This window comes from Alternaria rosae, assembly GCF_020736505.1.
Source record: "Alternaria rosae strain MPI-PUGE-AT-0040 chromosome Unknown BKA58scaffold_6, whole genome shotgun sequence".
NCBI lineage: Eukaryota > Fungi > Ascomycota > Dothideomycetes > Pleosporales > Pleosporaceae > Alternaria > Alternaria rosae.
Window position 1 is genome coordinate 964,561 of NW_025763575.1, and position 23,605 is coordinate 988,165.

Below are 23,605 nucleotides of genomic sequence, written 5' to 3' on the forward strand. Positions count from 1 at the left end.
GAGAATTATGCAGGAGAGAGGAGTTTGCGTAAACACACATGCAAATGACTGGGCGTGAAAGGAAGTCGCAACGGTGACTTGGACGCGAACTGTAAAGAGGCGCAATCGCCATCCCTTTCTACGTCAGGGATCGCGAACATGGCTACGTACCTCTATAGAAGCAGAAGAGCATGGGCTCTGCGTGTCGCACAACTGCGAAAGACGCGATCTTCGTCCAGGAAGGCAGCAAGAATCAAATGTCGGAGGCGATCCCCGGGCGCATCGTAGGTAATCTGGCTGGATGGGAGAGAAAGCGATCTGGCCAGCTGTTCCTGCGCCCAAGGTTGGACATTGAAACGGCCCGCCGCGGCAACCCTGGTCCCCAAGCCACAGCCCTGCGCCTGCGCCACAGAGCCCAGAGTGACGCGACGTCGAGACACATATTGATGGACTCTACTATTCACATACCGCCCTCCCCTCCGCGACGCCTGAGACCTTGGGGCATACGTCACATACCATCGAGAAGGCCCAAACAGCGCTCGGCCGCCGAAACAAAACGTCCAGTCGCCCAGACAGCCCATCCAGACACCCCCGAAACGCCGCGGACCCCCGAAGGCAACCCTCGTAGCCATAACCACACCCAGCCCGTCGCACATGAAGCGGAACTAGCCAGCACCCTCTTCGCCCGCCCATGAGCCATGGCCGCTCCCCATCAGTACCACCAGCCGAATGCGCCAGACGAGGACTCGGACCTAGAACTCGACCTAGAGGAGCTGGACCCTCTGGCCTCTCGCTCCCAGTCCGCCGCTACACCACCACGTCGCCAGTCCAAGGAACAGCGACGGCCGTACCATGAGCTGGGCGCAAGGATACCGCTGAGGAACCTCAGAGTCGGCAGGTTGCGCGCAAACAAGAAGAAGGAAGAGCCGGAAGAGGATGACCTTAGAGGGCTATTGGACGACGATGAAGGGTCCAAGAGAGACTCTGCTGGCAGTTACGGCCAGTCCGGAGATGACGACTCGCCCTTGCTGCCTGCACAGCACACAGCACGGAAAAGACGGCAACCACCACCGAGCGCACTTTCCCGCCTGGGCTCCAACATGCGCCTGCCCAGCTTCCTCTCACGCCAGAACAACGCACCCATACAGTTAGGCGACGACGCTGGAGAGTCGGATGCTGACGAGGAGCATGATCCGACCACCCAACGCACCATCTCCGTCGGCCAGCTTCAGACGTCGAGATTCCCCGCAAACGCCGTTTCGAATGCCAAATACACCCCGTGGAGTTTCCTACCACGCACCCTCTACAATGAATTCTCTTTCTTCATCAACATGTACTTTCTGCTCGTCGCCCTATCGCAGGTCATACCCGTCCTCCGGATCGGCTACCTGTCGACATACATCGCGCCGCTGGCTTTTGTCCTAACGATAACACTGAGTAAAGAGGCAATGGACGACATTGCTCGGCGGCGGAGAGACGCAGAAGCAAACTCGGAAGGTTACACCGTCCTGAAGTTTGAGGAGAACAGCCTTGGGAACGGCGTCGCGCCCGGAAAGAACTCGCAGAGAAAGAAGCGCCTGAGGAAGCAGCCCAAGGACGAGGGCCGGTTGGCAGACATTGATGACGAGGAGCAGCGACTTTCAGGCAAGGGCTTGGCGACATGCACCTACTGGGAAGTCGTGAAACCCTCCCGGAGCCTCAGGGTTGGAGACGTTGTCAAACTCGGCAAGGACCAGCGAGTGCCTGCCGACATGGTGCTCCTCAAGAGCTACTCCAGCGAAAACGCGGCACCTATCGAAGATGACTCCAAGGCGCAAAGTTCATCGACTGCGCTTATTGATGGCATGGACTCCGGCGAAACGGCCAAATTTGACAGTGCCACAGCTTCTGGAACCTCGGGAGAAGCCTTCATCCGAACAGATCAATTGGATGGAGAAACCGACTGGAAGCTGCGCCTGACCTCGCCACTTACACAGAACTTGGATGTTGGCGAGTACACTCGGCTCCGCGTCGTCGCTGGCAAACCGGACAAGAAGGTCAATGAATTCTATGGAACCGTTGAACTGCCACCCAAAACACAACGACATTATGACCCTCATGATAACGAAGACACGTCATCCCCGGCAGAAGTGCAGTCGGCACCCTTGAGCATCGACAACACCATCTGGGCGAATACTGTTGTTGCATCGAGCTGCAGTCTACTAGCTGTGGTCGTATATACCGGCCCACAAACTCGTCAAGCACTTTCTACATCGCCCTCAAGATCCAAGACTGGTCTGCTTGAACTAGAGATCAACTCTTTGACCAAATGGCTGTGCATCTTTACCCTCTCGCTCTCTTTCATTCTAGTGGCACTCGCGCGATTTCAGGTCATCGAAGGCCGGCAATGGTGGGCGTCAATGCTGAGATTCCTCATCCTGTTCTCCACTATTGTTCCAGTAGGTCTACGTGTCAATCTCGATATGGGCAAGTCAGTCTATGCATGGTTCATACAGCATGATGAAAGCATCAAAGGCACTATCGTTCGGACTAGCACAATCCCAGAAGACCTGGGTCGCATTGAGTACCTGTTGAGCGACAAGACGGGTACTCTGACACAGAATGGTATGTTCAACCATAAAGTAATTTCGACACAACTAACAGAACGCAGAGATGGTCATGAAAAAGATACATGTCGGTACTGTCTCGTATGCAAATGAAGCCATGGACGAGGTATCATCATATGTCCACCAGTGCTTTACACCACCCGCGGGAGAAACCCCGTCGCTTGCCACGCCTTCTTCTGCATACACCGCGCCTCTCACTTCGGCTACTCGTACGCGTCGAGAGATTGGCTCTCGGGTCCGCGATGTCGTGCTAGCTCTTGCCCTCTGCCATAACGTAACGCCGACCACGGAAGAAGAGAATGGGGAGACAGTGACTACATACCAAGCCTCATCTCCCGATGAGATTGCCATCGTCAGATGGACCGAGGCTGTTGGTTTGAAGCTCCTGTCTCGCGACCGCGAATCTATGACTCTCCTATCGTGCGACAGCGGGAACACTGTCGTCAAAGTGCGCATTCTGAATGTCTTTCCATTCACATCAGAAGGCAAGCGCATGGGTATCGTCGTGAAGTTCTATCAGGGCCCAGTGTCATCACCCACTGATGATGGTGGCGAGATATGGTTCTACCAGAAGGGTGCCGATACTGTCATGACCTCCATTGTTGCCGCCAACGACTGGCTCGACGAAGAGACAGCCAATATGGCTCGTGAAGGTCTCCGAACACTGGTCGTTGGCCGCAAGAAGCTCTCCGAGCAGATCTACCAAGACTTCTCCACCAAGCATGCTCAGGCCTCGCTTGCCCTCAACAACCGCGATGCCGCCGTCGCGAACGTTGTAAAGGAGTATTTAGAAAACGACCTGGAACTTCTCGGTGTCACCGGTGTCGAAGACAAGCTCCAAAAAGACGTCAAGCCCTCCCTCGAACTCCTCCGCAACGCCGGTATCAAAATTTGGATGTTGACGGGCGACAAAGTAGAAACAGCCCGCTGCGTAGCTGTCTCCTCCAAACTCGTAGCCCGCGGCCAATACGTCCACACAATCGCCAAGCTAAAGCGCAAAGACCTCGCCTCCTCTTCCCTCGACTTCCTCCGCGGAAAACTCGACGCCTGCCTCCTCATCGACGGCGAATCGCTCGCGCTATTCCTCCAGCACTTCCGCCAAGAATTCATCACCGTCGCCGTGCAACTCCCCACGGTAGTAGCCTGCCGTTGTTCCCCCACACAAAAGGCCGACGTCGCACGTCTAATCCGCGAATTCACAAAGAAACGCGTATGCTGCATCGGCGACGGCGGCAATGACGTCTCCATGATCCAAGCCGCCGACGTGGGCGTAGGCATCGTCGGAAAAGAAGGCCGCCAAGCCTCTCTCGCAGCCGACTTCTCCATCGAGCAATTCTGCTACCTCGTCAAGCTCCTCGTCTGGCACGGCCGCAACAGCTACAAGCGCTCCGCCAAACTAAGCCAATTCGTCATCCACCGCGGTCTCATCATTAGTATCTGCCAAACCGTCTTCTCCATCGCCAGCAGCTTTGAACCCAACGCCTTATATAAAGACTTTTTGCTCGTCGGCTACAGCACGATTTACACCATGATGCCCGTTTTCTCTCTCGTGCTCGATCGCGATGTCGATGAGAGCGTGGCGAACCTCTACCCGGAACTCTACGCTGAACTCAAAACGGGACGGAGTCTGAGCTATAAGTCCTTCTTCATCTGGGTCGCGGTGTCCGTCTACCAGGGCTCCATCATACAGGGTCTCTCACAACTTCTCATCGGCGTCGGCGCGTCTACGACACCGCCTGCGGCACCTGACCCCACGTTCCTCAAGATGGTCAGCGTCAGTTTCTCCGTGCTTATTGTCAATGAACTTGTCATGGTGGCTATGGAGGTTACGACGTGGCATTGGATTATGATTGCTAGCATCGTGGGTACGGCGGTGATTTACTTTGGCTCTGTGCCGTTTTTGACGGGATATTTTGATCTTGAGTACGTGGGCAGTGTAGCGTTTTGGTGGAAGTTTGCGGTTATTGCCGCGATTAGTCTCGTGCCGCCTTATGCGGTTAAGTTGTTGAGAAGGACGCTTAAGCCGCCGAGTTATCGGAAGGTGCAGGGTGTGTAGGGTACGCATAGCAGGAGTTGGGGTTGGGGTAACGATAATTTATTGTTATCCTTCGTTGTCTGCTTTTTGATGTGTTATGCACGTTGGGATCCTCGATGGTGCTGTTATGTGCTTCGTTGATCAGACTGTCTTGCTCCAATAGGTCAGGTCAAGCCTTCATCCCATTCCAGTTCCGCCATATAGTCCCGCAGCCTGATTCGATTCGCATACAAGACATGCGCATCTTCTCCACCCCTTATCCAATCTTCTGCAGAGTACATGATCCCTTCTTCGCCCTCGGAACCCACAAGTCCTTCCTCAATCCCCACTCAACCTTGCGAATGCCGTCACTCGCCACTTCTAGGACGCCAGACACCGATACCCAAGTCAGGGTACCCTCGCCAGTACCCCAGGTGAAGGGGCAGGATAATTGTGGTGCTTCTGAGTCCAAGGACTCCCAGGCTTTGAGTTCATACTGCTCAACGACGATCCTAGTACGAATGAGATCACTTATGTGATGGCGGCTATCAAGATGAAGACCTTTAAGGGAAGGGAAATGCTCCAAATGCTCGCCCTTGTAACGTGACCAGCTCGTTGTGAGCATGAAGTACGCGATCTTCTTGATGACGTTATCGGGTAACAGGTTCATCAAAACCAGAAGCTTCGTTTCTTCGGGATACTTGAAGTAGTCTTTAGGCATATCCACATGCCCTTGCTGGGCGATGAAACGGTCTGAGAGGAGTAGTACGTCGTGTGAGAAGTCGATGTAGATCTTGAAGCTGGCAGCGTGTCTTGGCTCACTTCTGCCGTTGAAGCGTGCATGCATCTGTAGGTTGATAACCATGTTAGCATATTAGTTCTCCCAGTGAACTGCTAATACTGGGCAAACCCTTACCGTGATCCACTCTCCGCCACCGGCCTTGGCAGCTTCAGATCGTGCTTCGCGGTTGACCTCGAAAAGCGTTGGGTAACGGCGGGATACAGCGACACTAAGCTCTTTTGGATCTGCTTTGTAGCTGTGTAACTCGATGATGCGAACACGGCCATTGAGATCTTCGTAGTCGTCCCCCAGGGCAACATGCCAGATACGCACGCGCAGTTCAGCGGGCAGGCGAGGGAAGAGGTGGAACGTAGTCGCCATGACTGCAGTTTGTCTCTGGTACCTTGTGGGTGAATGCCGACATTATTGAACCCGGTACCGTCAACGTTGGTACCCGGAAGTAAAGGCCGTATGATGTGACTTTAGAAAACAAGACACGCGACAGAATGAGGATCGTCCATGTTATACAGCTTGGTTCACAAAGCGGACAATCGTCGAGATGAATGGCTTTGTCAAAATCCCTTCGTACCTCCGACAACAAAGACATTGTCCAGTAGAGCGGAGAGCTGTTCGCAACCCAGCCAGGTCGCGGCAGCCACTTTACAGGTCTGTTGAAGCGACATGGTATTGTCTCAGTAACTACTGCCGAAGTCGCTTTTCTGAAGCGTTGCGATATTGGTGCCACAGGTACTAGGGCCAACTACCTAGGTAGAGAGCAGACAGAGAAATAAGATGAGACGGCATGCTTGGTATGCATCTCGACTATGAAGAGTGCCATGTTCAAGAGAACGGCGCTTATGACACTGTCACATCATCAGCGAACCCGATGACCCATTCACAAACAGGAATTCTTCTCTTCTACCTGCGGTTATCGTGATCTTCCACATGCATGGAAACCATGCTTTGCTTTCATTGGATTGATGTCGGCTCTTATTCCGAACAGCGCCTCGGCATGTAAAACTTCGGTGTGTGCATTTCACAATGCTCATGATGCGAGTTCGGTTATTGCGCCTTCGTCCAAAATCTGCACCCCAGAAACGACTTCGCGTCATGCCGGCTGTGGTCGGCTCCAGACTCTCGAAAACCTCCTTTCAACACGTGGATTCGTGGAAATCCCCAAACCCGGGGATTCTCTTCTAGCTCGTCGACTAGAAGTCGGAGACTGTCCGCCAACTGTACATGCCCTAATGGAAGCATATAGCGCTCTTCGGAGGCTTGCCGTCTTGGTCGTGGTTGTGAAAGCGGCCTCCCGTTCATTGGGTCGCTGTCGGGAACAATGCGCGTCAGCAAGCAGAGGTCGCGCTGATGCATATGCAGAACGGTCAGAAGACCTCAGAACGCTGTCCGGCCCGCACCTTAATTGACTTGGGCGGTGCTAAAGTACCGGAATGCGGGGACGGCGGATCGTGATGGAAACGCTAAGCCGCAATCCCGAGGCAAATCAGCTCGCTTACGTCGCCACTCTCATTTCAACCCTGCGACTTCCTTCATTTCCCCTGGGCCTTCACAACCTCTAGTCTACCCTAGGGTCAATACGCCAAAGAAGTGCAGCGGCCAATATTACTGCGTCCATGGCAAAGTCGGAGGCCTAGCATTCCGCAGCTTCCTGATCGGGGCCTTTGACCGTTTTCTGTACCCCACCGACATGTTTCAAACGTCCACGAGGCACACTGGACGCCTCTAACTCGGTCCGAGAGATCGCCAAGAGTACGATGATCGCCCAGGTACACTTCTTTCAGTGGGTTCATGACGGTCCGGAGCATCACCATCGTTCTCTGTGCGGCTTCTAACCATATTTTGGCTCCTTAGTATCTTCGACTACCGCGGAGAGGCGCAGAAGTTCTCCACGAGGTCCTGTAAGCCTTACTCGGGATTAAGGCAGCTTTGTGGGGTAGCCTGAGGGACATTGGGTGGCCTTGTGATACCCACGCGTGGCACGTCTATAAATCCAGCGGCCGACCTCATCCAGAACAAGAGCATCACCGCATCGCAACTTCAAGCACCCGCTCAGAAAAGCATCGAGCTGGCCAAGATGTTGTTCTCCAACCTCATTACTACTGCTCTCTTGGGCTTTACTTCTCTCGTATCAGCGGCCGACACGAGCGCGTGGAAGTCTCGTAGCATCTACTTCGTTCTCACCGACCGCATTGCTCGCAGCAGCAGCGACACTGGAGGCGCATCATGCAGCAACCTTGGCAACTACTGTGGCGGAACTTTCAAGGGACTTGAGTCCAAGATCGACTACATCAAGGGCCTAGGATTCGATGCCATCTGGATCACTCCGGTCGTTTCAAGTACGATTTGCTCGTCACCATCGGAGCGTATGTGTACTAACAGCAATCGTAGACAAGGCTGCTGGATACCATGGCTACTGGGCTGAGGATCTGTATGCCATCAACTCCAACTACGGTACTGCTGCCGACCTGAAGAGCCTAGTCAGCACCGCTCATGCAAAGGTACGACCAAGACAGGTGATCTCAAATTTATACATTCACTAATCCGGTATAGGGCGTCTATGTCATGGTCGATGTCGTTGCCAACCATATGGGACCAGGTGCGATCACGAACAACCGCCCTTCGCCACTGAACCAGGCTTCGTCATACCACTCCGCCTGTGACATCAACTACAGCAACCAAGGTAGCGTCGAGCAATGCCAGATTGCTGGTCTTCCTGACCTCAACACTCAATCGTCCGAGATCCGTAGCGTCATGAACACTTGGGTCTCTTGGCTTGTCAAGGAGTATAGCTTCGATGGCGTTCGCATCGATACCGTCAAGCACGTCGAGAAAGACTTCTGGCCTGGATTCTCTTCTGCGACAGGAGTTTACAGCATCGGCGAAGTGTTTGATGGCAACCCAACTTACCTTGCCGAGTATGCTAAGCTCATGCCTGGTCTTCTGAACTACGCGGTCTACTACCCCATGAATAACTTCTACCAGCAGAAGGGCTCATCTCAGGCGCTTGTTGACATGATGAACACCGTCAGCAACACCTTCCCCGACCCATCCGCTCTTGGTACCTTCTTGGACAACCACGACAACAAGCGCTGGCTGAACGTAAAGAACGACCAGACACTGCTTAAGAATGCCCTCGCTTACGTCATCCTTGCACGAGGAATTCCCATCCTCTACTACGGTACCGAGCAAGGTTACGCCGGCGGTGACGACCCAGCCAACCGAGAGGACCTATGGCGAAGCGGCTTCAACACCAACGCGAACCTCTACCAGGCCATCAAGAAGTTGACCGCCGCGAGGAAGTCTGCAGGAGGTCTCGCCGCTGATGACCACGTTCACTTGTACGTAGCGGACAACGCCTACGCCTGGAGCCGTGCAAGCGGAAACCTGATCGTTCTCACCACGAATGCCGGAAGCACCTCCAACCAGCAGCATTGCTTCAACACCCAGAAGGCCAACGGCAAATGGACAAACGTCTACGGAAACGGCGCCGCGGTGACCGCCGACGGCAGCGGTAAGGTCTGTGTAACCGTCAGCAACGGTGAGCCCATCGTTCTTGCTGCTGGCTCCGGTACGCCCACCACTGGTACCACCCTTACCACAAAGACTGCTACTGCTACATCGACCGCATGCCCAACAGCTGTCTCGGTGTCTTTCACACACCGTATCACCACCGTTCCGGGTGACACAATCAAGATCACCGGTAACACCGCGCAGCTGGGCAACTGGACGCCAGCTAACGGTCTCACGCTTTCGGCAAACAGTTACACCTCTAGCAACCCCGTCTGGACCATTACAATCCCATTGGCGGCCAGTTCATCGATTCAGTACAAGTTCGTGAAGATCAGCAGTGGCGGAACAGTCACGTGGGAGAGTGATCCGAACAGAAGCTACACCGTACCCAAATGCCAAGCGAGCGCTAGTCTGAGCAGCTCATGGCAGTAGGTTGAGTATACATAGGTTACCTCTTTGCATCGCAGGAGAATGGAAAGGGCTAGTAAATAAGAACCGCAGTAGTACACGCATGGTTTCATCTCCTACTTTCTACAGAATCACTGATTTGCCCGGTATATGACGTCGTTCAACAACTGCTCTGGTAATGGTAGGAAGGTTTTTGCGCTCAGTGGACATGCCTAGGAAGCATCCTTTTACCTTTCCCCCGTCAGAAGCACGCCACTCACATGTATTGATACTACCTTCACTGAATTCGTGATGGGAGATCCAAAGGACTCTGGCGTTGGAGAGAACGACGGTCGTTTTTCTATGGCAAGTTTTTCACTTGCATCTTTTGTGAACTGGCTAACCAGATCCCTCTAGCGTATATTTGTGATTTCCTTCCACCGCATTATCGCCCTCGCGCTCCACACCACCTACTCGTCACATTCTTCCAAGCTTCTTTCAACTGTCGGCAACACTACCTAGATAGTCAGCCAAGTCCCGCTATCATCAACACAACCGAGCACTCAAGCATGGGCTGTGGATCCGAACACTACACGCGCTGGAACCGCATCAGCTCCAAGCATCTATTCCTACAACACAGGCTCAATAGCATTGTCTCAAGATGGCCCACCCGGCTACAGCAACATAAGAACCGCCTGCATCGCATTCAAGTTTCGGTCGCAAAGCGGAAGGCCCAACGCGCACATGATCTCAAGGTACAGACAATGCGGCGCAGAGTCCGTGCGTGGAAAGTCGCTGTCAGTCCACTCTGCAAGCAGTCTCGCGTTCTAAGACGCCAACACACTGCGGACCGAGACTCAGTCACACCGGCAGATTGGAATCAGCTATTTGAGAAATCTACTGGAAAGTTACACGCCATTTATCAAAAGCCTAATAGTAGAGAGAAGTGGCCGAAAGAAGTTTCCTACTTGAACATGATAGCGCTGGCAAACTACAAGGAGAAGCGGTACCGGCAAGCGCACCGGCCACAACCTGTTCCGAACTTCAACCTTACGGCGGTTAGGAACCTGCAAGAGAAGCTTTGGCCACGAGTGGGGTGGCCGAAAGAACTCCCGTATTCCAACATCAAGGCACGCGTGGAGTACTGCGAGAAACATTGGCCGCGTGTCAACTTGCCCAGGAGCGTGCATTGTCTTGACCTCCCAGAGCGCCTTCCCTACGGGGAGGATCTTCCACCCGCGAAATGGTGTGCCGCATGTAAACTACGTCGCGCTCGCTGCCCACATCGGAAAACCAAATGCAGAAGCCGAGAAAGTTAGGCGAATATCAGGCTCTGGCGCACCGCCATCGCGAGAAACAAGCTGACACACTTCACAATCAGCAATGTCTCGAAAAGAACCAATGCATACATTGCCTAGGCCCCAATTCGATGATCGCTTCCATGTTGAACTCTTCAAGAAGCGCCAGCAGGATGCAAAGTACCAAGCCGAAGTCGCCATGAACGACGTTGCCATCAAAATTCTGAAGCAGTTCATTACGCAGCTTGATCAAGTCAAAGTTCTTGTTGAGCAGGACCGGAAGGATCCTTGTAGTGTTACGGTGAAACAGTGGCAAGATGCCGCAGAAGGTACAGACATCCTTGATACTAATCTTGAAGCTGCGCAGCGAATGGAATTCTCGAGGAGACTTGAGGTAGGTGAGATTCCTGTGGGTACAGTGGGACAGGGGCTTGTAAAGGGGTTCGAGAAGATGCTGAGAGGGTGGTCTGAGAGATAACGTGTGGATGGGTACCGTCGGTCTGTCAAAGGCATCCAGATGTGAGCTCTCAGACCAATGGTTGCTCGATTATAGCACAGAGTCTCGGGTACTACGTCATCGTTCTGTATCAAGTTGACAGCGACCAGGTCACCGGTGGAACTTAATACGATTTGCCGGCTTGGGTCAGCGTAGCTTAATTTATCTGGAGAGAAAAGATGCTGAGATGTCCAGTCAGGCTGACTTGTTCAACACGTGAATTCGCGATAGCATCTCTAAATATACGCGCTAACATGGCTGAGAAACAGGCCAAGAGAAGATCGTGGTCGTTTCAGGATAAACGGCGTGTTTTTTGTGATTGTGATAATCGGACGGATCGTGCTAGGAACGATAACAACTATGCTAACAACCATCCAACGAATTTTGAGCGCCTAGTCGGCTTAAAACCTGTACGGAAGCTGGCATACCTCTGCAGTAGCATGATGCTTCAGTATAGCGATCTTCGAAGATGGAATGCGGCTCAATTTTCGGCGCTGATCCTCTCCTGGCATAGTTAGTCACGGGCATTCGGCATCCTCCGTAAGCTCATGCCAAGAGCAATGCGCAACACACGGCTTACTTGAGTAAGTTGGCCGCGTAACCTGTCCTTTGGGGGACGACATCCCGGCTCCCACGGGATCGCGATCGGGAATCTTATCGGCTCCAAGCTGTGCGGGAAACGGCTGCTAAGTAATCTGAATCCAGTGAACAGGCACCACGGAACGCCTAAATGATGAGATAGAATAGACTGCGCCTTTGACTCAGACTGCGGTCTGATCCTGGTTCGGGATAGTCATTGAGAGTGTACTTGGATATTCGGTATGATTGCGATAGTTTTGATGTTGTTCGCTGAGAACTTGCTGATGAGTACCTATGAAACACTGTAGTCAAGGAACCCTTTCTGAACCCGGTTCCTTACAGGGACTCGCATCACGTACGATCCTTCCAAGGCTGAGTATGTCTGCCATGAACAACGGCAACCTCCTTAGCCAAGCTACCTAACTAATCAGCCTCATGCGTCCTCACGCTTAGAGCCGGGAAAGCCTCATGAGTGCCGCCGAACAAGCGGAGACGAACCTTGAGGCTCTGATGTTGTCGTGTTCAGGAATCGCACCGAATGGCTCGTTTTCACGCCATATCTGCAAGGCACACGGACGATCCCTCTCCTTGGCCACACTCCATCGCGTGTAGTTACTAGGTATCTTCACGCTTGGAGCCAAGAGCATCATGAAAACAATCCACCGGGCGGTGTCAGAAACATGAGGCTTTGACAAGATAGCAACGAGAATGGCCCGAATAACATATCTGTATATGCTACTTGGGTGGTGATCAGCGCAAGCCTTTGGATATATAAGAGGTTGAGAAGTGCTCCTCAATATCCTCATCACAATCATCAAGTCTACAATCATCACTACAACAGCCTCTTATCCACTACCAGATTTCACTCGCTGAATCACCATCCATCTTCCAAAATGAAGTTCCAACTCGCTACCGCTCTCCTCGCTGGCGCTGCCGCCGCCGTCCCTACCTGGCCTCACCCTCAGAAGACCAACTGGACTTCGCCCGCTGTTCCTGAGCTCGACAAGCGTGTTGTCGACCCCGTCTCAATCGCCATCATCGGAGGTGTTGTCTCTGGTATTGTCGGTGTCTCCGGCACTGCTGCCCTCAACATCGCTAAGGATGCCATTGACTGGAACGCTGTAAGCCACAACCCCTATAAATCATATCCAGTTTCTCGACTAACGTCTTCACCACTCAGGCCCGTGAAGCCTTCACCCAGGCCACTGTCGCCGAGATGATCAAGCGCGCCGGCCCTGGCGAGGCTGCCGTCTGCTACAACATGGGCTACGAGGTCACCAAGCCCAACCAGATGCGCGAGCTCTCTTCTGTCCGCTTCAAGTCTGGTGTCCTCAACACCGACTATGACTGCTTCCTCATGTCCGGCCCCGACAATTCCTTCTACAGCCAGGGTGACGGTGGCTACATCAACGTAAGTCACAAACATGACATGTTTGCTTACATATCAATATGCTAATACCAACTAGCTTGCCATTCAATCCCCCTCCAACTGCCAGTTTGACAGCGCCACCTCCGACCTTTACTGCGCATAGATGGCTTTATCGGATTATGAAGTCATCTTTACGAATGACCCTGGGATGGATGGATATGGGTCACAAGAGTGCTATGTAGTTACCTTCTCACCTTTCTCATACTGTACACATCAACTTGCGAACCTCGCCTGTACATAGTTCGAATTCATTTTTTACTTTGATAACTTGCGCCTCAAATGATTGACAGCTACCACTCGAGGAAGCAGTCCTAACAATATTTGTATTATCACTAGAGAATGAGATGGAATCGAAACAGTTGCAATATAGCATGTCATCGTGACAGAAGTATATGAGCCTCTACCAAGGTTTTCCAGTAGATGCAAGTGTTGGCTGTTACTACATACGATGGAAGATATATTAGAAGCAAGCTCAAATACTGAGATTGTGCAACTATTCGCTTTCTGACGAATTTCGTTTGAAATATTGAGCACGAGAACAGATGATCAACTCATACGGTAAGATGATAATGATGAAGGTCATATCGTAGAAGTAGGCTGAGACTCAGTCAAGACTGCATGCAAATATATGGGGATGTCGAAGATGTTACAATAGTTAGCGGTATCCATGTGTTTCGCAGGCGCTGATACAGAATGACATAGCAAGTTTGCTAAAAGTAGAACATGAGGGTGTCACAGTCGACCGAGGTAGAGTATCAACTCACGTCGTCACAGAAGCTGTTGAGGAAAGGACGTGGTTGCATAGCGCGAACTGCCAAGAGCCCTCTCGATGTGAGAATATGCCTTAAGCAAGATCGAGACGGGTTGCGAGGACGATACGCAAAGCAAGAAGTGCGTGTAGCTGAGCTACTAGAAAGTAAGAAGATGAAGAAGGTAGGATCAAGAATGTTCTAGTTGCCTGAAATATGAATGAGCAACTTTTAGTTTCATTTACTTCCAGTCGAAAGCGAGGTGGTAACGATGCGGCAAAGCCACCGCAGCAGCATACACTTTAAAGTAGAAGTGTAGCGGATAACACCTAGAGTTCTATCTAACATGAAGAATGAAACGTCACGCTTCCTATAATTTCTCATACTGTCACGGTCATATCACTGTGTCTCGCGATTGCTGTAGTGAAGGGATCACTATAAAGTGAGAGAATTGATACTTTTACATCAAAGAGAAAGCCCAGCCAACCTTCATACTCGGGAATCACCACCTATTTCGTTTGGCACGGGAACAGAGGTAACCGTACTACAACGGCACCCCAGATTGTAGCCTGAACCCACGAATAATGGTGACACATACCTGATCTGCGTTGTTCGCAATGCTCAAACCACACCAGATCAGCAGCCAGCCTCAGCCTCGCTGTGCACTACTCTATTCTCGTCGCTGTCAACGCTGCGACACGCCCGAAGCAGGGAGATCACCATCGCTTAAGCATGTTCACGCCCATCACAGCGCAGCCTCAATCACCACCAGAAGCGAAACGACCTCGGCGAAGTGTTTGGCTCGGCATCGCACTCCTCGAATCGAATAACTGCTATAAACCTTGACCCGTTCGTGCGCCGAGGTGAAGTTTCCCGGTTATCTCCAGATGGATAAGGTGAACCAACCTAGCAAGTTGCCACAAAGGAGCGGCCCAGTCCGCGCGGTACCGTTCAGGACATCGTTGCACGGAAACGCGGTATTGCCAAGAGTGGTTTAGATAGTGCATATCATCTAAGCCGTTTGTCGCCTGCAAGTACCGGACGAGTGGCTGTAGTCCTGAGTCTTGAGGCAAACAGAAAAGGTGTGGGCCATTCGAGCTGAAGAACCCAGCTCGGCATTCCCTTAGCACCAACCATACTGTCACAGCCTGCACCACAAACAATACAGTCGCAGCACCTTCTATGCGTTTCGCCAACAGCTCAAACGTCTCATACGTGCGGTGCCGCCGACAAGCAGCAGTCCAGCTCTCCACAAAACACCATTAGCCAGCGTTCACTGCGTGCAACACCAAATCGGCATTCCGGTCTTACCCAAAGCAGCAATCAAGGATGCAATGGATTCGTCAAAGGATTCCGGAAGTAAGACGATCCGGGTACAAAACAGGATAAAAATGTTTAGTTTTACCGTTTTGGCCCTGCTGGAAGGATTCGTGTGGCGCAGGTCGCGGGAGATCATGAGGTAGTTGGGACGCAACGTGGTTCGCTGGGCGGACGGATGTGAAGAGACCTTGTCTCCTGCCTGACTAACTCGGAAGAAGCGGACGTACCGTGCAGCAAAAGGCTGAAGGATTTTCACTTTTGCGACAAGAATTGGGGGCGTGGAAAATGTGGATTGTGACGCGCTGTCGCTTGCAGGCGCCCATTGTTGACTTTACCTTGTCTCAAAATGACGACGTAGAGGCTCGAAGCTCGAGGCTAAGGCTGGAAAACAGGCCATTTTCGCTTAAGACGGTTGTTCTAGAAGCAGACGCACGACACGCGAAAAGGTTTAGGGTCCTGCATCATCGAGAGGCAGAAAGAAAAACGCATCAGAATACGGCAGCAACGCAACAGCCCAAAGCTACTAATCTGCATGTAAAGACAAGGGCGAAGTGTCCGAACCAGCCTACCACTCACAGTTACGCGCCCGTTGGACTAGCTTACCAAGTTGTTGGGACCACCCGCTGAGATGAACGTGATACCCAATGGCATGATTCTCGTCTACTCTCCCAATGATATCGTACCTCGGTCTTACACTTCGCCCGCCCCCTTGCTGACTCGCCCTTGCTCTGTCCATTCGCCTCACTCACCTTCAAACTTACCCCAGACATCTACAGCTATCATATCGTATCGAGAAATCTGACCGATGCGATAATAGCAGGGGGATGGGACGCAGGGTCCTCGTTTTGATTTTGTGCGTAAACACGGCCCCCGGCCGATACGTTGACTAAGAGAAATAAGAGTCGGATTGTCATAGAATTGATTGTACACCTAGGAGGAGGTCCGTGGTGGCTTACCGGCTGCAGGACATGAGATGCAGCTGTAGGATCGTGATGTGGGTAGGCGTGTGCACGGGCTGGTCGTGGTCTACTGAATGATGACGATGTGGGGTTGTTTGCGGTGAGTTTACCTATTGACCAGGCTGATATTGGTGATTAGTATCATATAAGCAACACATGGCCGGTGCGATGAAAGAGATACTGTTTTCGGACTGTTCGACAAGCCGGAAAGTACGTCGGACAGTTTTTCACCGGTACGAAGCCACACGGTACAGAACTATCAGTGCTGTACAAGGCCTCGGCGAGCACTTACACAAGGGGCCATGTTCAGAGTGACATACCGTGTACATTACTTCATCAGCCGGAATTGTCTCCACATCTGCAACGCAAAGAATTTCGCGCCTTCTACTGCAAACGGGCGATGCACAGCAGAGTCGTAGATGACGGGTGGCATCGGGCCTAATACAGGGCTCCACTATCCACTATCGCGAACACCGCGACACCCGCAGGCAGCTGTATACAAACCCAAGGAAAACCGCACCGCAATGTGATATCGCGCTTCTGCGTCAAGATTGCCGGCGGATATACACGCACATTTACCTGCCGCCTCCGACTCCCGAGGCGTGAGATAGGACACCTGAGTGGAAGGAATGTACGTTAGCCCAGCGCAGCGCAGCGCTATAAATAAATAAATCAAGTTTAGCGTGACACAACGGCTTTTGCTGCCTCGTGGCTTAAGGCGGGCAATTTTGGCCTCTGCTCGCTTGCATGCCTGGATGCGTGAGGTTTGACTGCCCTGGTTGCGTCCGAACCCCGCCGTTGTTTGGTTGGGTGCATGGGGGAGGCCAGGGCCCTTGTCCGTGTGTCAGGCAAGACAAGCTGCAAGCCACGGGTGGATGACGCTGGAGATTGGTTCCGGACGGCTACGGCCCGCGCAATTGACAGATTGGGGAGTATGGTGCGAAATGCGACCGGGAGGTACAGATTCATTCACCTGTAGGAGTATGACACCCTAGTGAAGGAAGAGACAGAGAATCGATGGGGTTGTGAGAACCAGTGCTGGGAGGGGTTTCGCGTGCTTGAGGGTTCTTGAATCGACTGAAAGAAGTGACGAGACCTGCGCAGCGGCCAGCCGATAACGCAGTCAGACGTTCGCGTGCGCGCCGTGCAACCCTTTAGAAACTCCCTAGAAGCATGCTACAGTAGGCGGCGCTTCCGGGCGTTGGACCCAGGTGCGAGGCCCCGGGTTCGTGTTCAGCTTCTGACGGGCTTCCGAAGAGTGGCACCAGAGAGCACGAGGGGTATATGCTCGTTGGCTGAGCTATGATCCTCGCCAACCGGGATTGCCGTGCTGCTCATGTAAGATGGCTGCTGAAGGGCGCAGATGCAGCTCGTGGATGCTGATGGCAGGGTAGCTGAACGTTCAGCGAGTGGGCCTGCGTTGCTGCTCATAGAGAAATGTTGTCCATTCTTCGGTGGGGTATTTTGCCGCGACCCTGTTTGTGTGTGTGGTGTTCATTTCGCTGAGCTGTTCCATGATGCCCAGTCGCATGTTCGCATCCGTCGACCTGACTGCAACGATGGAATAGGTACAGCCCATGCACCGCTTAACTGCGCAATTTAATCAGCAAGTTGCGCCTCGTCATTGCGTTACCCCACGTCCAACCCTAAACTGCCGTGTATCATCAACTCACTATATCCGTCCTAATTCTTCCGCCACTCATGACCGCAAGGGTTAATTGTAGGACCACATGTAGACAAGCTTCGTAATTTTACCGTGGCCCTGGGTCTTCGTGTTTGGCGCTGTCCAGGTACCTTAACGGGATTCCGGAACGGACATCGCGTGTCGTAGAAGGTCCAACGTGAGGTGGTACTCATGCACCAAGTGCGATGCGTGAGATAACAGTTTTCACAGCGTCATTGAGAATGGAAGCGAGGTGGTGCTTCTTATTGACCGGTGTGGCGAGCTTGACGAGCTGAGTCTATGACAATTCTGGGTACTGGTGAATGCGTGAGTTCACGTCCGGAATTGTACGTTTTATGTAGGGCGTACTCCAGTTGTAGGGTCGTAAATCTGATGAGAGTGTCAGTGCCATAGTAGATAGAATTATCTGGACGAAAGAAATGATGAATGTTGCGAAAATTTACCGAACAGCTGTCTTACAACAAGACAGCAGCTGCACTTGGAAACCGAACAGGTGATAGCAGACGCAAACCGTATCTTGGGCTGATGGAAGACTGAGGAATGAACCAAAAAGGGAGAGCAAAGTACAATTGCTGCTCGACTTCGCTAGGGAAAGGTGCATAGATCGATTGTCTGCCATAGCAGATTCAGATGTACCCCCGTTTTCACGTAGTACAGCACAGCCGTTCTCAACTAGGAGAACAGCCTGAGGATTGGCATCAAAACGATATTCAACGCTGAATGAAGCAAACAGCAAAACGGAGGGATAAACTCTTGTGCACTGTGCAGAGGCGGTTATGATTCGCTCCCATGACTGATTTCAGCTTCTCCTGATGTCCAGCTTAACCACCGGAATTTCTCATGCCTACAAGCGCGCGTATCCAACGGTGAAGGTTTGGAGCCCAAAGCTACACTGCTCGTTATCGTTCGATATCGTAACGAGTCAGTGATGGTCGAAAAGAATAGCGAGTCCGCAAAACAGGATTCTGTAGTGCCTCAAAGGTGCTCGACTCGTCTCCGTGATTGGTGCTCGGCGTATTCAGAGAACAAAACGATAAGCTGATAATCCGAAAGCGGTAACCATAAGCTAACATGCAACATTGTGCTGCATGCAGATCGGCGCTGCCTTCCGGAGAATCCCTCAGATATTGTCCAGTCAGGTTTATAGCTATCATGTGTGTGAAAGGATGCGAAACCGAGCGAATGCTGGTCAACAATTAACCGTGAATGGCTCTACACGGCTTGAAGACTCCGCATAGTGTGGGTACATCCTGCTCGCACGATGCGCTGTCATTCCCAACGACATAGGGACGTGCTGCGCCGTCTCTGTCAAGAAACGGTGAACGCTCATCCAGCTCTTGCCAACAAAGTGAAGCGATTATCCCTGTACGAGGATCCAATTTGATGCTAGATCATGCTTCAGACGTGAACGGGGCCGACCGTTGACGTTCCTGAACGTCCTGAGTGGTGCCCTGTGTTTGATGAATGCCCTGTGGAAGCATAGGGCAGCAATTGACACAGCAGTGTTGCGTTGCAAAGGATTGGGTTCGGAAATTCGGCAGTACACAAAAGGGGATGACAACGTGAGGCGAGGCAGTGCAGTGAATGCCTTGACTGCGAGCCCTACAGGAAACGAAGAAGCAAACATGATACCCTGATCGCCATGAGCACGCAAGCAGGCTCACGAGTCGTGGATCTCCTTCCGGATTTGGTCATCCGGTCGATCATCAGTGTTGCAGATCATAGTACGCACAGATGGACCTGAAGCAAAGGAAGGAGTATGACACAATGGCCGACTTACAGTAAAGAGGAAGCTTTCTCAAGCGTGAACAATGGGGCTTCGGCGCCGCTTCATGTCGTGCGGGTAGTGATGCGGCTGCGGGCATTGTATGGCCGCGGCCGAACACGGGATCGGTGGCATAGGTTCATTCGATAGGTACAGAACCAAGTGCCTGGACCGGCAGGCCAGTCCTTGTACAAGATTTTGCGTGCACACGCATTCATCACCAAGTGCTAGTATCCCGGCGAGGTCATCCGCATCATGTCTATTGATGATCCGCAAAGAGCTTGGTAAGGTGTCATCGTGATCAACGCCATTAACGTCTCGCCAGACGGTGAATTTCCGAAACAGATGATCAGCCGTCCAGTGCTATTTTCCGTGTGGGCGGGTGATGCAAGTCACGCACATTCCCGGCGAATCATGGAGATGTTGAGAGGCAACAACAAGGTGTGTGTCGGCATGGGCCGAGCGATGAGTCGTACAGGATGCCAACAACCTTGGCTGCTGATTTCGGATAGCATTTGCAGACGAGAATATGGTTGTACTTACTTTTGCAGCCCTTTGAGCGAGGAGAAAGGGGTTTTGGTGGGGCATGCCGATCCGATTCGGCGGCCGCTCAGATCTAAGCTAAACGGCCTTCCCTCACTGGCGCCGCATCTTGCTTTAGATCAGTCGAGAGGATGCGCCGCAGCAGCGCGCTAACGTGTGCAGATGTAGTGCATGACGAGTCAGCGAGGGCAATCTGCTGCATGAGCTCCTGCGTGAAAACTGCTCGGTGGTGTAGTGCCACCACCCCAGATGCACCTGAAGCATGAGTGCAGCGTAAAGTGTAAACTCGAAAGTCGCATGTAGGCCAGATGCTGAGCTGTGCTGCCACCCAGGCGTGGGTGCCTTGTATAGTGAGGCTGGAGCGGGCCACTGCGCGGACAAGTCGATCAGTTTGGCCGCTGGTGTGCCGCTGTCAAATAACCGTGAGCTGCAAACCTCAATTTGAAGACGTTTCGTCAACCGCAGTCTGTTTTAGGAAGAGCGGTACACGCCACCACCAATGGGAGTCCCGGCCGATATGAAGAAGCCATGAGGGAAGAACAAACTACTGTCGAAGGTGGGTAATGAGTTTCAGAAGGTTTGCGCAGCGATTTGGTCTTGCTATTGGCTGAGTGCAGATCATTCGTTAATCTGATCTGTGAGATCGTGGCTGGGTATCCCTGTCTGATCCTATGGAGAGTTATTCGAGGAAATGCAAATTCACACGGGTCTCGCGCCCCTTGCTGTGCTGGAGAATTGTTTACGGTAGTACGTGCATCCGCAAACCCTGGTCGGATTGTGCCGTCAATGACGATATAGCACTACGAATACGATATTGGGGGCGGGGCAGTCAGACAAGCAAGGTGTGAGCGTACTACTGATGACTCTAGAGCCGTCCTCGGCGATCATACAGTTGCACAGCGCAGGACGTCAAGATGGTAAATTGGTCGACATCGGTCGCCATTGCTGTAAGGTGCACATCGGATGCACTATGCGGCGAGTGTCGCGAGGCGCTTGGTGATCGAGGCGTGGCGTCACTTGCAGGGAACATGCTGCGAAGGTTTTGCCAATCCGTGGGTCTTTCATCCCCTTCCACCCGCGCGCATCTTCTCTTTGTGCCGGTCAAGGAAGAGGGCAATCCTGGCTAGGAGAGTTTCGCCGACGACATCCAATATTCCGCGACTCGCAAGAGGGTTACGAGGCGCGCGGAAGGTAGCGCGGAAACATACCGCTCTTGCACAGGATGCAATCTGGCATCTGGAGCAGTAGCAGTGTAGACGTGGATATAGACCCAGGCCCGAGCATGTTCGGTCGAAGTCATATGGAAGACGTGACACGAAAGCGTGCTAGCCGTAGCGGAATGCTGTATCTGCAAATTGTGCTGCTCAGACATCGCAGCGAACACGGCAGGAGCCACACCTGAGTGTTGGAACCAACGTTCGTCCCACAGGACGGGATGCTGCATGGCATGGTTGAGGATGGGCAGGTGTGTAGCTGCGGCAGACATACGAAGCAGCCAACCACGACGGAAAGCGAGCCAGGATTTCAAGAATCGTCGACCAAGCGGAAGACCCCGCGTGGTGCTCCGAGGAACAGAAGGGGTCGAGGGTCATGGATGACATTCGGTGGTACATGGTTTGGCGATTAGGCGACTCAGGCAGTCTCCACCAGGGCGCCCTCGAAACAAACAGCCGTTGCGCGAATCCGAACGCGAAAGACAGGCCTGCGTGTTTGGCGAGAGTTTGTTGCTGCGATCGCTTTCGACCCTGGTCACGACGGGGGTGCTGAATCAGCGGCGGGCCACACGTCTGCGTGCATGTAGCAGAATTGCAAATGCAGCCCATGGAATTGTCATTCGTTTGTCGAAATTGCGGGCTCGGAAGCGATCGGCGACGGCGACCGTTGAGTCCTGCAGGCGATTTGAAGCGAACGTATGGATGGCAAGGGCAGATTGGACAACTAAAGTCGTCGGGTGAACGGCGAGGTTGCTGCATTGGAGCGCGTGTGCAGCAGAAAGCGGCTGAGGCTCAGCGAAACAAAGCACCCACTCGGCCGGATGCTGTGCGTCCCGTGAACGCTAGGCCTTGCGGCTGGGACACGCTAGGCTGATCACGGCATGGGCGATGAAACCCCCGGATCTGGAGCATCAGCCACGCCTGCGCCGCATGCGACGGGCAAGGAATGGCGAGACCTCGGTCGATCCGAACGAAATCAAGCCCTGGTGCTGGGTGAGGGAACAGAGTTGGAACCATGTCGCGTGGGGTGTGCAGCAGTCTGGACGAGGCTGTCTCTATTCTGCGCGGCGCCGACATGGGTGACTCGCGATATAGCCTTCAGCAGCCGTGTCAGATTGAGTACATGTACAGTGTCCCCACCGATGGCGTAATAGGTCGACGTCGGGCTGGGGATGAATGGAGAAAGTTGGGCGACGGACAGCCTCACTCGGTGCTCTCGAGGGTCTCGTTGCAGCGTGCAGGACGATCGAGATGATAGCGTCACGGTATCACCAAGATACCCGCAGCAGGCTGCGATCGCCCTAGTGGGTGACTTCGGCGACGATAGAATGGGAGAGGGGTGACGATGTGTTTTGGCCAGCAACGGTTTTGCCCATCCCAAAGCGTGCGCGAGTGGCCTCCGAGGCTGCCGAAAAGGGCTGGAGCGCAACTGGAGGGCTACTAGCTAGCAATATTCCAAATGCCACGGCAGGCGCTCACTGGTGCAGCCTTTCCAGTTGAGCGGGCTCGCTACTTTTCGCTACTGTCCCGCCGGCAGATCACTCCAGCCCACCAACGGCCGCCAGCAGACACCCTCAACTCCACCCCAGCGCTGCCAGAGACACCACGCCTCAGGAAACAGGTTGCGTGTCGCACTCGCCAGAAAATAGAACACCAGAAACACGCCCAGTTCGATGTGAGTGCACCGCGCTAGCCTCGGGAGAACGACAGGCCCGAAAAGGAGACGTCGTAGTGCCAAGCGCACCTCGCCGACCTCGTGTCCTCCAATGTGAGGGCCGGTGACGATCACACTACTCGCGCCCGGTCCGCACCCAGCACCAGCACCCGTTTGATCGACGCCCAAGTGCTGACTGCAACGTGCATCGTGCGGCGCTGGAGAGGCCTGCCTCGTGCTGACTGCCTGCCTGCCTGCTCGAGACACCAGTTCAGCGGTGCTTGCCATGGGGAAGCGTTTTCAACAAGACATGTAGACCGTATTGCTTGACACTGCAAACCCAACATATCCATCATGGCTGTCAGGCAGGGGCGACAAGCGCGCCAGAGGGCCCAAGGCGCATGTCCGGCCTTCCTGAACCAGGGTGACGGTACACAGAGCTTGTCGTGATGGGGACCACGTCGAGCCCACTGGAGCATCCTGGATGCCGCTGAGGCTGGCTGGCTGAGGCTGCTGCTCAACCCTACGGCGGTCGATATGTTTGGTTTTACTGTGGGCAGGGGATGTCGAAGTATCGCGCCGAGTGGGGGTATCTTTGACTGTCTCCATGGTGTCTTCTG

At 53.2% G+C, this 23,605-nt stretch overlaps 7 protein-coding genes across 7 annotated transcripts; 4 read left to right on the forward strand and 3 right to left on the reverse strand.

Moving 5' to 3' along the window:
* The first annotated feature begins 430 nt into the window (after positions 1 to 430).
* Positions 431 to 4,759, forward strand: BKA58DRAFT_191592 (uncharacterized protein). Its single transcript, XM_046165612.1, has 2 exons — positions 431 to 2,583; positions 2,630 to 4,759. The coding sequence occupies exons 1-2, from the start codon at positions 678 to 680 to the stop codon at positions 4,639 to 4,641; spliced, it is 3,918 nt and encodes a 1,305-aa protein (XP_046024178.1). The 5' UTR covers positions 431 to 677; the 3' UTR covers positions 4,642 to 4,759.
* Positions 4,759 to 5,850, reverse strand: BKA58DRAFT_191599 (uncharacterized protein). The gene is made up of 2 exons (XM_046165613.1): positions 5,516 to 5,850; positions 4,759 to 5,446 (listed from the first exon to the last, which is right to left on the reverse strand). The coding sequence occupies exons 1-2, from the start codon at positions 5,759 to 5,761 to the stop codon at positions 4,877 to 4,879; spliced, it is 816 nt and encodes a 271-aa protein (XP_046024179.1). The 5' UTR covers positions 5,762 to 5,850; the 3' UTR covers positions 4,759 to 4,876.
* Positions 5,851 to 7,327: 1,477 nt separating this feature from the next.
* BKA58DRAFT_191622 (alpha-amylase A type-3 precursor) lies at positions 7,328 to 9,478 on the forward strand. Its single transcript, XM_046165615.1, has 3 exons — positions 7,328 to 7,734; positions 7,787 to 7,896; positions 7,949 to 9,478. The coding sequence occupies exons 1-3, from the start codon at positions 7,473 to 7,475 to the stop codon at positions 9,338 to 9,340; spliced, it is 1,764 nt and encodes a 587-aa protein (XP_046024180.1). The 5' UTR covers positions 7,328 to 7,472; the 3' UTR covers positions 9,341 to 9,478.
* A 1-nt stretch (position 9,479) lies between these two features.
* BKA58DRAFT_191608 (uncharacterized protein) lies at positions 9,480 to 10,728 on the forward strand. Its single transcript, XM_046165614.1, has 2 exons — positions 9,480 to 9,661; positions 9,713 to 10,728. Exon 2 carries the CDS (start codon positions 9,865 to 9,867, stop codon positions 10,612 to 10,614), a length of 750 nt encoding a protein of 249 aa, XP_046024181.1. The 5' UTR covers positions 9,480 to 9,661; positions 9,713 to 9,864; the 3' UTR covers positions 10,615 to 10,728.
* A 1,498-nt stretch (positions 10,729 to 12,226) lies between these two features.
* Positions 12,227 to 13,344, forward strand: BKA58DRAFT_191637 (uncharacterized protein). Its single transcript, XM_046165616.1, has 3 exons — positions 12,227 to 12,789; positions 12,849 to 13,079; positions 13,135 to 13,344. The coding sequence occupies exons 1-3, from the start codon at positions 12,562 to 12,564 to the stop codon at positions 13,198 to 13,200; spliced, it is 525 nt and encodes a 174-aa protein (XP_046024182.1). The 5' UTR covers positions 12,227 to 12,561; the 3' UTR covers positions 13,201 to 13,344.
* A 5,425-nt stretch (positions 13,345 to 18,769) lies between these two features.
* On the reverse strand, positions 18,770 to 19,534 carry BKA58DRAFT_386602 (uncharacterized protein). The gene has a single exon (XM_046170486.1). The coding sequence runs from the start codon at positions 19,434 to 19,436 to the stop codon at positions 19,167 to 19,169; it is 270 nt and encodes an 89-aa protein (XP_046024183.1). The 5' UTR covers positions 19,437 to 19,534; the 3' UTR covers positions 18,770 to 19,166.
* Positions 19,535 to 22,307: 2,773 nt separating this feature from the next.
* Positions 22,308 to 23,276, reverse strand: BKA58DRAFT_421604 (uncharacterized protein; the record flags this gene model as incomplete). Its single annotated transcript, XM_046172790.1, has 2 exons — positions 22,308 to 22,760; positions 22,884 to 23,276. 2 exons carry the CDS (start codon positions 23,271 to 23,273, stop codon positions 22,308 to 22,310), a joined length of 843 nt encoding a protein of 280 aa, XP_046024184.1.
* Positions 23,277 to 23,605: the final 329 nt, after the last annotated feature.